This window comes from Cricetulus griseus, chromosome 6, assembly GCF_003668045.3.
Source record: "Cricetulus griseus strain 17A/GY chromosome 6, alternate assembly CriGri-PICRH-1.0, whole genome shotgun sequence".
Taxonomy (NCBI): domain Eukaryota; kingdom Metazoa; phylum Chordata; class Mammalia; order Rodentia; family Cricetidae; genus Cricetulus; species Cricetulus griseus.
The window spans coordinates 64776964-64790371 of record NC_048599.1 but is presented as its reverse complement, the minus strand read 5'-3'; the positions used below and the strand labels follow the sequence as shown (position 1 = coordinate 64790371).

Genomic DNA, 13408 nt, shown 5'->3' with positions numbered 1-13408 from the left:
GAGGTTTCAAAACCAAATGGTGGGGGAGTCAGTGTCTACAAGCACATGCCTGTCTTCAGTATCAGAATCCAGATTGTCTCCCAGAGGCTGCGTGCCCCTTTCAATGTGATCTGTGAATTCATGACGCAGCCTCCTTCATTTCCAAGCTGCCTCCCAAATGCCCCTCCCAGGAGAGGAAATGAGGTGCTGGTGCCTTTCACTCTGCACCTATATCTCTAGGTCGGCCAGGGTGTTATGTCTACCAAGTGCAGAGTGATTGGCTTTAACTGATTGTGCATTCCAGGGTAGGTCTAGCCCCACACCACTTCCACTCCCCTGTGGCCTGGACAAGAAGCTCTGCCAACGGAAGCAGCCTTTGTTCTGCAATTAATCACTCCAAGTCAAAGTGTGTTTAGGTACTAGAAGTGATAACCCTCGAGAGCTACGAAGTGGCTGATTTGTGTAGCTGTTGAAATCTGGGCTGTGCCAGGACATCCTTAGTTGTAAGTAGATATCTTACTTAGGCTCAGAGTAGAGGAACTGTGACATTTCAGGAAGTAGAAATCATAGGCTAATTCATCATGGAGTAACTTTTAAAGGAGAAATCCCGATATGTAAGTAGTTAAGTGTTCTAAGCCCTAGTATCTATGCTGAATTCCTGATGATCTGTCTTGTGATGGCTAGTGATATGGACCTGGGGGCCATGAGAGTGGAGGGTAAAGGGTAGTGGTCAGGGTCAAGGGTCAGACTCCAAGGAAAGAATGGAGCTAGAAGAGTGTGCATTTCAAAGTATGTTGCCCCACTGGCCTGCCTGCGATAAACGAATTGGAGTCACACATTTTCCTCATATTCTCTGTGGCTTTTTCCTCTGTATTTTACCTTCTTTCCCCAGCACAGAACCTAAACAGAGATATCCTCATCAATTGCTGCAGTGAAGAAGTTTCCTTTTCTGCTGATGAATTAACACATTGGTCGTTTTGTTGTTTCTTTTTTTTTTTTTAACCTTCACTGCAGAGTGACTTTAGTTATTTCCTTGGCTTCCATAACTATTAATCATGTACCAAGGCTCTACCATTAAGAATTCAGAAATGCCTAGAGAGTGAATTCTGTCAAGAAAGATGAAATGATAGTGGTTCCCACTCAGGGAATAGTGAAAGGTCACTTATTTAGAACTGTGCCTGGACACAATATCCTCAAACCATGAAGAAACAACTTGACTCTTCAAAATAGAGACACTACTTTGTGGATATAGGAGAGGCATCCTAAGACCAGAACTAACTCCACAGGGCCAAACCAACAAAGCTGTCTAACATCCAGCCTACTGAAAGAGAGATGTGGGACCAAGAGGGACATCTATAATATCCTCAAAGCCCACTGAAACAGCCTCTATAATGACAATCCCATCTCTGCTTCAGAAAATCCTAAAGGAGATAATATGAAAATGCTGTTCCTGGTCTTCTCTACCTAAGGTGTCATCATAGCATTCAAGTTCAGTGCCTATATTCACACACTTTACCCAGGTGGCTCTAGTGTGAAACTAAGGCTGTGAGCACTTCCTTGGGCAGGAGCATCAGACACGCATCCATTCTCACATGTTGGCTTTCCCACAGTGCACACTGGCAGCCATTTCAGTTTGCTAGAGCCTGCAGTGACTCTTGGGGAACACATGAATTACAGTGAGAATGAAGAAAAGATAGTAGGATTTCCAGAAGTTTTGTTACAGCATTTATGTACCAAAGTTACAGCCTTTTCTCTCTCTAACATACTCATGTTTGAATGCTTTCCCCTGTATTTAAAATTGCAGCTGAAGGGCTCAGTAATGGCCAGCAGTCATGAACAACTATGGGTGATATTCTAGAATAAATGTTTAGACCAGAAACAAAAATAGAACCCACATCTCAGCCAGAAACAGAAACAAGTTTCTAAACAATTGAGTCAAGAAGGCTGAATATCTGTATAGCTAGAAACTGTCTAGCCCGCCTATTTTCTTCAGTTAAATGCAAAAAGAAAAGAATGTCTTTACCTCCTGGGTGAGATGAGGAAACACCTGATCTGGGACAAAGTTGTAACTCTTCTACTCTCAGTCCCCTTGTGGGTAAAGTACTCTGTACACCTTCAGGAATCCTGGCATGTATACGTTAAGTTGGCATGTATAAATGTTTATCACGTTAGGTGGCCTACAGTACCCTTTCTCTTAACATATTTATAACTAGAACTTGCCTTCTAAATATGGGATTTTTTCCCAAAAGTCAGGGCAGAAAGCAAGTTTACTAATAAGTCTTTTACTAAACTTTTAAACTGATTAACATGGGAAGACATCCTTTCTTCAGATATGTACTAAGGACTGACTTGTATAGACACAGGATAGATACAGAAATAGAGAGGATTTCTGGTATACAGAAGACCTAAGTACCTCAAGAGAGACACAAAGTGCTTTTTCTATTGAAAAAAGAGAAATTGCTTCTGGTTAAGAGAAATGGAACAAATTTTCATGACATGAATTTGAATGCATGAGTAAGACAAGAATGGTGCCTGATTTGGCTGGCATGTAGAACCAGCTGATGGAGGTAGCCATGTTTAAAACTTTCTTTAGCTTTTACAACAAAATTACTTAGGTGTAGTAACATGCCCATTTTTAACAAATGAGGAAACTGAGGCCAGAGGGGTTACGTGACTTATCCAAGAACATTTATCTAAGCTAAACTATCATGATATTCATATGGAAACAGGTCTGGATCTTTAAAGAGGAACTGCAGATTAAATTTAGAACAGAGGGAGGAAATTTGACTGCTAAGCTAAAGACTTTGAATCCCCATGTGTGTTGTTGTTGCACTACAATAACAGTTGAGTATCTACCACAACAGCCCAACAGCCTAAAATACTCTCTGACCCTTGATGGAAAATATTTGCTGACCTCCATTTTAGCTGACTGGGGATCGTTTGAAAGTGTTGGAGAAAGAAAGCCATATTCTTATAGTCATGCATTACTAACTGGGGCCATCTTAATCGGTGGGACAGCTTGAAAGGATTATTTTAACACTACTTCAGTTGTCTGGGCCTCAACCCTCTCATCTAGTCTCCCACAGTAGCCTTCCCCCCTAAGTCTCCTGTCCAGGCTGGTGACAAAAGCAGGTGAGATGTGCTAAGTGCTAGAAAACCAAACAATACAAGGAAGTTGGCAAACGGCACTGGTCAGTTGCAAGCTCCTGGCTGAGAATGTGGTGGGGCTATGGGAAGTGCCACAAACTGAGTTGGCCCTTCTGTACCTGATATTCACTGCACGGTACTGGCACACGCTCCAAGCTCATTGACTTTATTGTTGGGGATATATAGAGACTAGTAAGAATTTGCCAGTTTGCTTCGTGCAGGATCCATCCTGAATGGATGGGGTAGCCACCTACAATTTAAGGAACTCTTGCCTGTTGTCCTCATCACTGTCCTTTTTTATCATTTCTTTTCAATTTGCATGTGTGTTTATGGGAGCGTGCAGATACATGTATGGGAGAGTGTGTGCACGTGTGAATGTAGAGGCCATGGGTTTGTGTGCTTTCTCAATCGTTCATTCTCCATCTTGGTCTTCAAGACAAGGTCGTTCACTCACCAGTTGGCTAGACTGACTGGTCATTGATGTCCAGGGATCCTCCTGTCTCTGTCTCCATCCCAGCATTACAGTTATAGTCATGTGCTACCATTACTGGCCTATGTGTGGATGCTGGGAACCCAAACTTGGGTACCTATGCTTGGAGGTGCCTTACCAGTTGTGCCATCTCCGAAGTCCTTCATCACCATTATTAATACCTGAATTCCTTTAGACTGATTGCAATAATTTATTATCTATTAGTCACTTGTTATATGTCAGATACAGTGCAAAGACTGAGGATAGAGACAATGAAATTGTATCCCCCACTTTGGAGAAGCTTCAATCTGCTGTGATAGGGAGGTATTTAAAAATGATCACAACATAGTAAGATATATGAACCTTAGAATCAGTTGCCAGAAGAGAGGACAGAATCCACTCTACCCAACTAAATGTTCATTTATATAACTGGCCCCTAGGAGAATGTTACAATGTGGACAGGATTGTGGGTTAGTGTCCAGTCCCTCATGGTTTCTCAACCCACACAACAACTACCCCAGCTCCAATTCTTGGATATCCAGAGGACCCAAAGAGTGGCCATAGAGCTCCCAAGACACTCAGAAAGTGGAAGGATGATGCTAAGCAGAAGCCCAGTAGCAGGCCAACTCCAAAATCAGGGACCAGAAGTGACAGGTAGAAAGGAGCAATTAAGCAAAAGATGAGCCAAAAATTTTCCCTTCAAGCTAGTGACCATGAGATAAATGATAAATTGCTCTTTGAACAGAATCCTAGCTGGAAAAACTCCAGAAAGAACACAGGCTGAGGGTTCGTTTGCATCTCCATTGGAAAACCTCTCTTAATGGTTGTTCTCCAGTGTAGTCTGACCTGGATTCAGTCCACTTAATACATTCTGTTCTTGGCTGGATTTTTTTATTTGAAACCCTAAAGGAAAAAAACAAAAATGCTAAATTCTAAATGTCTATGAATTAGCCAATTTTTAAATAGTTAAATTTTTTTAAATTTTGAGGAAATTTTGAAAGTAAAATGCATTTTTTCATCATCTAAAATTATATATTCTCTGAGTTTAAATAAATTAGCATTATTAGTGTTATAGATTTAAAATGGAATTCTACTTAATATATTACTCAGTCCCATTTCTTATCTTTCTAGTAATCACGTCTCTCAATAATTTATCTTTCCAGCCTCTTTTGAATACGCTCATGTGTGTTGAGTCTATTAATGACATTATAATTCTTTTCATGTGCCATTAACCACTAGTGTGTCATTTTTGAAGAAATGTTTGTTTGAATGCCTGCCCATTGTGAGGAAACAGTAATTCATCTTTCAAAAAATAACAACCTTATTAATCCTTGGAGAATGTAAACTAAAATATCTTCATCTTATTTGCCTACCACTCCCGTAACCCTGTATCCTCATATTTATTTGTTTGCTTGCTTGTTTGTTTCTAGAAGAGCTATTTATCAGCAGATGTCCTGGTCCTCTGGCTCTTACAATCTTTCTGCCCCCGTCTTCCTAGATGTTCCCTGAGCTTTAAGTATCGAGATTGTGTTGTAAATGTATTTGTTTATATGAAATTATATATATATATATGAACATATTTATTAATTGTGGTGGGTACCATAATTCATCTTTGAATTATAAGTATTCATATATATTCTAGACAAAAGTTCCACATCAGATACATGATTTCCAATTTTTATTTACATTTTTAGGTTGTATTTTTACTTTCCTGCAGTGGATTTATGAATTTGATACTTACAGTGTTCATATGTTTTGTCAAAATTTTCATTTTCCAAAACTGTCTCAACATTATCTCCTGTGCAGATAGTAGACTGAGCACACTGAATGGTGCCCCATTGCACATTGAATTCTCTTCATCTTGAACTAATACATTGTTCACAAAAGCATGACCTCCCCTTGTTCATCTCAGTGGGCTCTCCAGTGAAAACTGAATTGTGGTTAAGCAGAGAAAGCATTTCTACCTAGAGTTTAAATGCAATAGCAGCAAGCTATAAACAAGCACCTGGCTATATTTGCACATCAGATAATGCCATTCTGGCCAACAACTGAACACATAAACAACAATCTATGAAAAGTAAAATGAAGGGAAGATCAGTATGTTTAATATTTACAATGTGCCTTTTCTTTGTTTTGATATGTTCAGATATGTGTGTTGTAGTTGCTTGTGGGATTCAGTGTAATAACATACCCTACAGGTTTATATTTTAGGTGCTCTTGTGGCTTTCCCACTGGGGCTTGTGGATATTCACTGAATAAGTGTCACTGTCACAAAATTACCTAACAACGCATTGCTCAGAATGTATCCCCGTGGTTATGTGACACTTTACTGATTTTCAGAATACTAACCGATGGATGACCTTTGCATTCAAAAGTAGTAGGTTTTCTGTTTAACTCAACCCCCTTCCCTTTTCTCCTTTTTTTTCTTCCTCCTTTATTTTCATCTCTCCTTTCCCATTTTTATTTCAGATTGAAAATGGCTCAGGCATCTGTCAGCAAATTGACATCAGAGAAGAAAATAGAAACAAAGAAAATTAATCCCACTGCTAGTCTGGTAAGCTGCATTTTTCACCATAATCTCTAGGTTTTTCATCATACCTTGGGTACACTCCCAAGAGTATGTGAATTTAAAGGACAAAACTCAGGAAAGAGATGGGGTATTGGTATCTTTCCTCCCATCTTAATACCACATGGTTTAAAACCAAAACAAGACATGAAGGGACAAAGCATGTTTTCATATGTTCCCACTGCAAACCCAACAGAGATGACCTGTGATGAAGCAAATTGTGTCGCTTGCCATTTCATATTCATCTCCAATTCTTTCCCTCTTGTCTCCAGGTGCCTTCCTCCTGAAAGGTCCCTGAGCATCCCCATCCTTCTTCCCATTAATGAAGGAGGCAAGATGTCCCCTAGGAGTTGTTAAGAAAGTTGAGATGCAAAAATTTACAGTCTGCCTAATGTCACTTGGCAAATATATGACAAAAAGCCTGACCAGAAGGGAGCGGTGATCTCCTCACATTTCTTCCTGGTATTGGAAACCAGCCAGTGTCTTTATGCTTTTCTAAGTTTGAGAAAGGCATCCTCCAGAGTCCAGTGTTCAGTAGAGGTCACAATGATTCTCCACCTGTGTGTCACACACTGTCTTAGTTACCTTCCCTATTGCTGTGACAATATACCCCAACAAAAGCAACTTCAAGGATAAGAGGCTTTGTTTTGGCTCACGGTTTGACCGTTATCGTCCATTATGGTGGTGAAGTTACAGAAGCAGGAGCTCAGGGCATCTGGTTACATTTTACCCACAGTCCAGACGCAGAAAGCAGTGAATACTAATGCTCACGTGACTGCCTTACATAATCCAGGTTCCCATCCCAGGGAATGGTGCTACCCATGGTGGGCAGGTCTCCCTACCTCAGTTATCTGAATCAAGATAATATGTCACAGGTGTGCCCAGAGGTTAACTAAACCCGCTCAGACATGCCAGTACGATTGGCTCCCAGGTGATTTCAGACCATGTCAAGTTGAAAACTAACATTAACCATTGTACCGACATTAGTCAGCACTGCTTCGTGATTAGGGACTCAGGATTATTGGGAAGGAGACAACTGAGGTTTAAACCTCGGCATTACCATAAGACCTTAGTGAGGTTACTTTGCTTCGTTCTCTTCGAGGGAAAGAGGGCAATGACGATACCACCATATTTTGAGGAAACTGAGGAAAGGCTTGTAGAGTACCAGTTACATAATAGAGGTTCAATAAATTCTAGCTACTGCTCTTACTTGGATGAGTTGCAGCAGGTGTAGATCCTGTGATGAACAGCAATAGTGGGACAGTGGGAATATCTTTCTCGACGCTGTGTGGTAGGTTGTTAGAATCAGATAACTGTGGAGTCTAAGGGGGGGGTGGTAGAAATACTTTAATTTCCAGGGTATTTAGTATGATTATACTCCCATTTAAGGCCAGAATTTGGGAAACTTACTAGAATGAGAATAAAAGTGTTTAAAAGGTAGAAATGACAATGGATATGCTTTCTTCTTAAACAACAGAAAGAGCGACTTCGTCAGAAGGAAGCAAGTGTGGCCACCAGCTAAGATGGAAACAGAAAGAAATTACAGTTCGAGAGGAGGCGACCCAATGCTCCTCTAGACACAAGTGCCATGGGGAGTTCTGACAGATCTGTTACAGAACGTTTGCTTTGCTTATCTCCTTCTGAGGTCGTCTGCACCAAGTGCCCTGTGCCTTCTTGGAGAAGTCCCTTGTTAATCCACAGGAACAATGCAATGCTATGTATGGGAATATTACAGGAATATTTAATTGTTTCTTAAAGAAGTCCAAAGTCCACCCTATAAAAGAATCAGGAGATGTACCAAATTTTTTCACATCTTGCTTTATGCTGAAATTCTAAGCTTTCCAATGTATAACCATCATGTTATAAAAGAGGTACATCTTTTATGGTGATTGCCTTGAGGGAACTCAAGCCTTGTACCATATGTACTATATTTTTTTTTGTATTGGTCTTAATCTAGAGCCAGTTGTACCAAGCTCCTATGGCATTTTTCATCAAAAATGTTGAAACTTACCAGAACTGCTTTTAGAGATTTAACACTGTGTATCTCCCAGACTAGGGAAATAATTTTTGATGAGGACAATGATGATATAATGAAAAGGAAATAAATTAAAATTTCACATGGGTGGAGAGAGAGACAAATACCCATAAACCTCATCCTGGAGTCTAAGTTAGGATGCTGGGAGTGAACATTAGCTGTTGAGATAGGTCCATTCAGTTAACATGGCTTCCTGGCCAGTAGAGATTCTGTACCAACTTCTGGTATAAACGGGGCAGGAACAGACTTGGATCCAGTACCCGTTTGGACAAGGGACCATGTGAGTAGCAAATGAATGCTTGCAGACATGCAGATGAGGTCTACATTGTATTCCACCACTTGCAACTTGGTCTATTTCACCACTCCCAGCAGTTTCTAGACAGGAGGGCAAATGCTCCTACCTACCTTTTATCATGACCTTGACTTGTAAGCATGTGAAGGAAAGTAGCCAGTTTGCTGTCTAAAAACACGATCAGAAAAACAATGTTCTTTACAGTAAAGTGAAAACAGGGTGGTTGTGTTAGTACTGACCTCTGAATGGACTGTCAGGGACAGGTTGTGTTTTCTAACTCTGGCCCTTAAACCACAGAAAAAAAAAAAAGGCCCTCTGGGACATTTCCCTGACATTTTTCTCCCTAAGCCACCATTGCTTGAGCTTCCCTCGTGAGAAAACAAGAAAGAGGACTGGGCATGAACTGAGGATTGTATTGAAGACTGTGTTTTTGAGCCTTGGTGAAATGAATGACTGTGTTTTCTTCTCTTGCTGGTGGAGACAGTCTAGAGTTACTCAGAATCGTGCATCCCTTGCTGATCTGGCTACCTCTGGCTACCACGTGGGGCCTGCCTCTTGCCTCAGCAACTTTCTAGAACCTTTGGTCTTGCCAGATACCTTAAGTGTCTTCGTGGAATCTTCCTGCCAGTCATGAGTCCCCACCCTGACTCAGGGACACTCTGATAATAGATGTAAGCTAATGAAAGCCGTACCATAGTCAGATATAGTGCAAACCTTGGGAATCATGAGTAGTTGCCATCTACTAAGTCACAGATGCCATTTCCATACAGGTGCTAATTGTCTTTCAACGGCCCAAAGGAAGGAACATGGTCAAATGGTTTATTTTAATCAAAATGAAGGGATGAGACAAAACAGACAATCAAATAAGAAACTTAACATGGCCAGGATACCTTGGCCTCACTGTTCTTTTCCTATTGCTTTTTTTATATACATGCTGTTTCTCTTTTTTTCTCACTGTAACTATGAAGAAAAGCAAGGAACTTAACCAACAAGGCAAATTCCACTTGCAGACATCCTGTACTCCATGGTGCCCTTGTTAGAACTGACATGCAAAAGAAAATGCGATTCTGTCTATAGCACAGGCATCATGTCAACATTCTGTGAGGTCTGCACAAGCCTGGACCCTTATGAATCCTGTGCATGGGATGAGTGAGAACAGGGGCCCTTTCAGTGGTGTTGATGCCACCTCAGGTCTCGAAATAAGGTGTTCATGACATCACAGGTGGCACCATCTCTCTGTCCTTCAAGAACACATCTCAGGCTGTTAGGAACCAGGTCATACTATTGGGGTTGATGGGGTCAACGTTTTGTTTCCTCATATCCTAACTCTATTTTGTAGTACTTCCCACCCCCCCCCCCCCGCCTCCGCCATTTAAAAAGTCAAAGATAAAACCAGTTGGGGTAAGGATGCTGCTGAGATGGCTCAGTAGTTGAGCGCGCATACTATTCTTACAGATGGCCTGAGCTTGGATTCCATTGCACACTTGGGTGACTCACAATCACCATAACTGTCTTGAGCCTCTGGCATCCTCTCTGTCCTCCATGGACAGAACACACATACACAGTCCTCCATGGACAGAATATACACACACAGTCATACACATACCCACACACTGACAAATATACATGCACATAATTAAAAAAACAAAAATAAATCTTAAAAAGTAAGTGGGGACATGCTATGTCAAGATAAGTGAAAAAGATCAAAAAGTATACTTTTTTCCCAAATGTCTCATTTTACAAAGTAGTTTAAATTGTGTTAAAAATCACTAGTAAGAAGTATGTTTTTCCTTGATTTTCATTTTATTTTTACCTATAATTATCAAGGGTAAAGAATACCAAAAGATGATGGTAAACTTATGCTTCCTTAGATTTGTAAATCTACAAAACAGGGGCATACTATGAAATCTGAAGTGGTTGGAGTCCTAACTAAGCATGTCTGAAATTGAATGGCTGTGATGGCTGCTGGGTGCAACAAAACTGCCAACCATCTGCGTTAGTCTGCAGCTTATGTCAGGCCATTTCTACTGCGGATCTGAAGGAGTCCAGGAGGGAAACCTAATCTAGAAAAGGCCATGTAGAGGCCACAAAGAGAAAGGCATGGCATTCTAGAGTTGGATGTGTCTATGTCCTTCCTCTGAGTTCTCCTAGGGGGAGTTTAGAAGGGAGTGGACCATCAGAAGACCATGAATACTGCAATTCATAGTTTAACTACTCTGGCTTGAGGGATCCTACAGCTAAATAGCGTGAACTTGATAAAGCAATAAACTGTCACCCATGTCAACTGCTTCAGCTGCATAAGGAAATCTGCAATGCAGTTGAAACAAGTCTCCTTCCAAACTAACAGAGTTATAAAAAAAAAATTACCTCTCACAAAAAGGCAGATAACATGGGCTGTGTCTCCATCTGCCAGCTGTAGAAAGCTGCTTAGAAGCTATGACCGACACAGAATTATCTTAAAGGAAAGCACCCCTAAAACTCAACTCAGCAGCCCCCTCCCTTTACATTTACACAAGTGTTCTTCTTGCTGGTGGCATTGAATCCAGGCACAACCAGGCTCAGTGACACAGCTGTATGTGACCAAGAGGCACATTTTATGTCAGTCCTGCTCCCCGTCAGCTGTTGACGCCTTGCAAGGAGCCCTCATTATGAATTTCACCATTCTTCACCCCCAGCCACAAGGATCTACCAAATCCCTCAAGATAGCGCTTTCTGGGGAAGTGATAAATTTAAAAGTTTCAGCACATTTCACATGAAGCCAGTTCAGGAGCCTTGTTCGTTCCAATGCAATGCCTTGTATCACATTTGGGGAATTTGAATACTTAACAGCTTACTTGGACACATGGAGACATTAAAATGGTGGCTCACTGACTGTGTCTCTTCAGCTGTCAGGTTTCTACCAAAAGAATAACTAGAAAAGCAAAAGAAGCCATATGCTGTCCTTGAGCGAAACCTGTCTGCCTCCATTTGCACTCCATCTCTGCCATTCTCTGAACACCCTAGAGATGACCAGTGCCAGAGGCCTTTTAGTCACTGCTTTTCTCTCTCCTTGGATCTGTAGCTCACATGAAGCCTACACTTTATTCCATCTTGTCACCAACTTCGGTTACTTCTTTGTTCTTTTTTTTTTATTAAGGAACAGATTAAGCCTTCATACTCAATACACTACATACCTCATACATACTACAAACTCCACCCACCTGCAGATAATTTTCTGACCTTTAGTCTTATGTATACAAGGAATCCCCTGGAGGCTGATCCAACTACTTCCATGGTTCCATGGTATTTTTCATGGTTCCTGTGAAACATGACAGCCCTGGGATGTCAAAACACAAATGAGTCAGTAAGCTCAGGCACAAGTGAACATCCCAACGATTTGACAGGGAATAAACAGGACTCTACAACATTAGGGTTGTCAGCTAGGCTGGGGGTTACCCTAGGGAAGTCTTGTGTTCTCCCCCTTTGAAGCTGTAAAAGTGTCTTAGAGAGAATGCTCATCCCATAAATAGTGTGAATTCCCAATGAGCTGTATTTGTATCAAGTAAGAAATCAAGTGTATATCAGAGCTGTTGCCAAAGTCATGCCTGCTCTCCTCCACTGTTCTCTTCCAGGGGTTTCTTCAACTTCCATCTTATAAAGCAAGGTTTTTGTTTTTTTTTTAATTGCTCACCTAAGTTGACTCCCCGAGTTCATATTTCTCAAACAAAAGCCCAGCCCTGAGGGAAGTTACTTTGCCTCACCATAGCATAGCTGATAGATGTTCAGAAATGAGCAGTTCTGGGAATCCACAGGATAGATTTTAATTCTAGTTTATAACTAGAAGGTATGAAAAGAAGCACACAGCATGCACAAATTGTACTGATCTTCCATTGAAGGGCAAAAAGCTTTTAGAATACTTATATTGTAGGTATGTTTTTTACAAATATCTTTTTCCCCTCTTCTTAAGAGGGACGTGCTTATTTTTATTTTACATGTATGAGTGTTGGTCTACATGTGTGTATGTGTACCACCTGTGTTCCTGGTGCCTGTAGAAACTAAAAGGAGGCTGTTAGATCCCCTGGAACTGGAGTTACAGACAGTTGTGATCCACTATGTAGAGTCCGGAAACAGAGTCTGGATCCTATGCAAGAACAGCAAGTGCTGTTAACAGATTTTCCTATCAGCTCTCTCTAGATATAACCTAAATTCTTCATGTCTGACCATCAGTCTCACTAGTGATTCTGCCTAGAGCTTGGAAGGCATTCACTACTCTTGGAAAGAAATCCATGAGCGAAGAAGAAAGTCTTGAAGTGATTCTGTCTGCAGTGACTTAAATAGGATTTGTGGGGTCTACCAAAGGTACAGGTTTCTTCTAAAATCATTAATTTTATAATTCTCCTCTTTTACAACTTCCTGAGTCACAAATACCATGCCCCTATTGCCCCACTGACCACTGGGTATGTAATCTTTGAGGAATGTGTATTTAAGGAAAAAGGATTTCCCTTCAAGGGAACAATCTAAGATACTCTCTGAAAGGCAGAAAGTTTACAAATTAGACACTGGCTAATTTTTAAGAACCTTTAGTGGAAGCGTGTCATCCATTCATCACAGTCTTTTTCCATCTTTGAATTACAATCCAGACGAGTGTGGGAAGCAGCCTCACTGGACTTGGATTTAGCGATCATGTTTTTGCCTGGAAAATAAGCATTGGCCTGCATGTCTAGAAACTCTCTGAAATCAGTTAGCATCCTAATATGAATCAGATGCTAGAAAAATGTAAGTTGCTTTAACTCATTTATGGTTTGGCTTGGTTTGCTTTAATTTTCTTAGCACCACCTGGAGTCACGGAGCCTGCTTCCTAAGAGTCACATGCCATTGCAGTGTCCCCTCTCCACCTTCTGAGATCACAAGCAGTATGGGAGGACAGGAAAACCAGGAAAC

The 13408-nt window shown here is 41.0% G+C and overlaps 1 protein-coding gene across 4 annotated transcripts in view; it reads left to right on the top strand.

Annotated features, from left to right (window-relative positions):
- The window catches only part of Fmn1 (formin 1), a 343529-nt gene extending 331387 nt beyond the window's left edge, over window positions 1-12142 (top strand). For all 4 annotated transcript variants that reach the window (XM_035446230.1, XM_027422271.2, XM_027422272.2 and 1 more), the window contains 2 exons: window positions 6065-6149; window positions 7639-12142. In XM_035446230.1, coding sequence (XP_035302121.1) covers window positions 6065-6149; window positions 7639-7683 — 130 coding nt within the window. In that variant the 3' untranslated portion in view covers window positions 7684-12142. The remainder of the gene's footprint in view (window positions 1-6064; window positions 6150-7638) is intronic.
- The last annotated feature ends 1266 nt before the right edge of the window (window positions 12143-13408 follow it).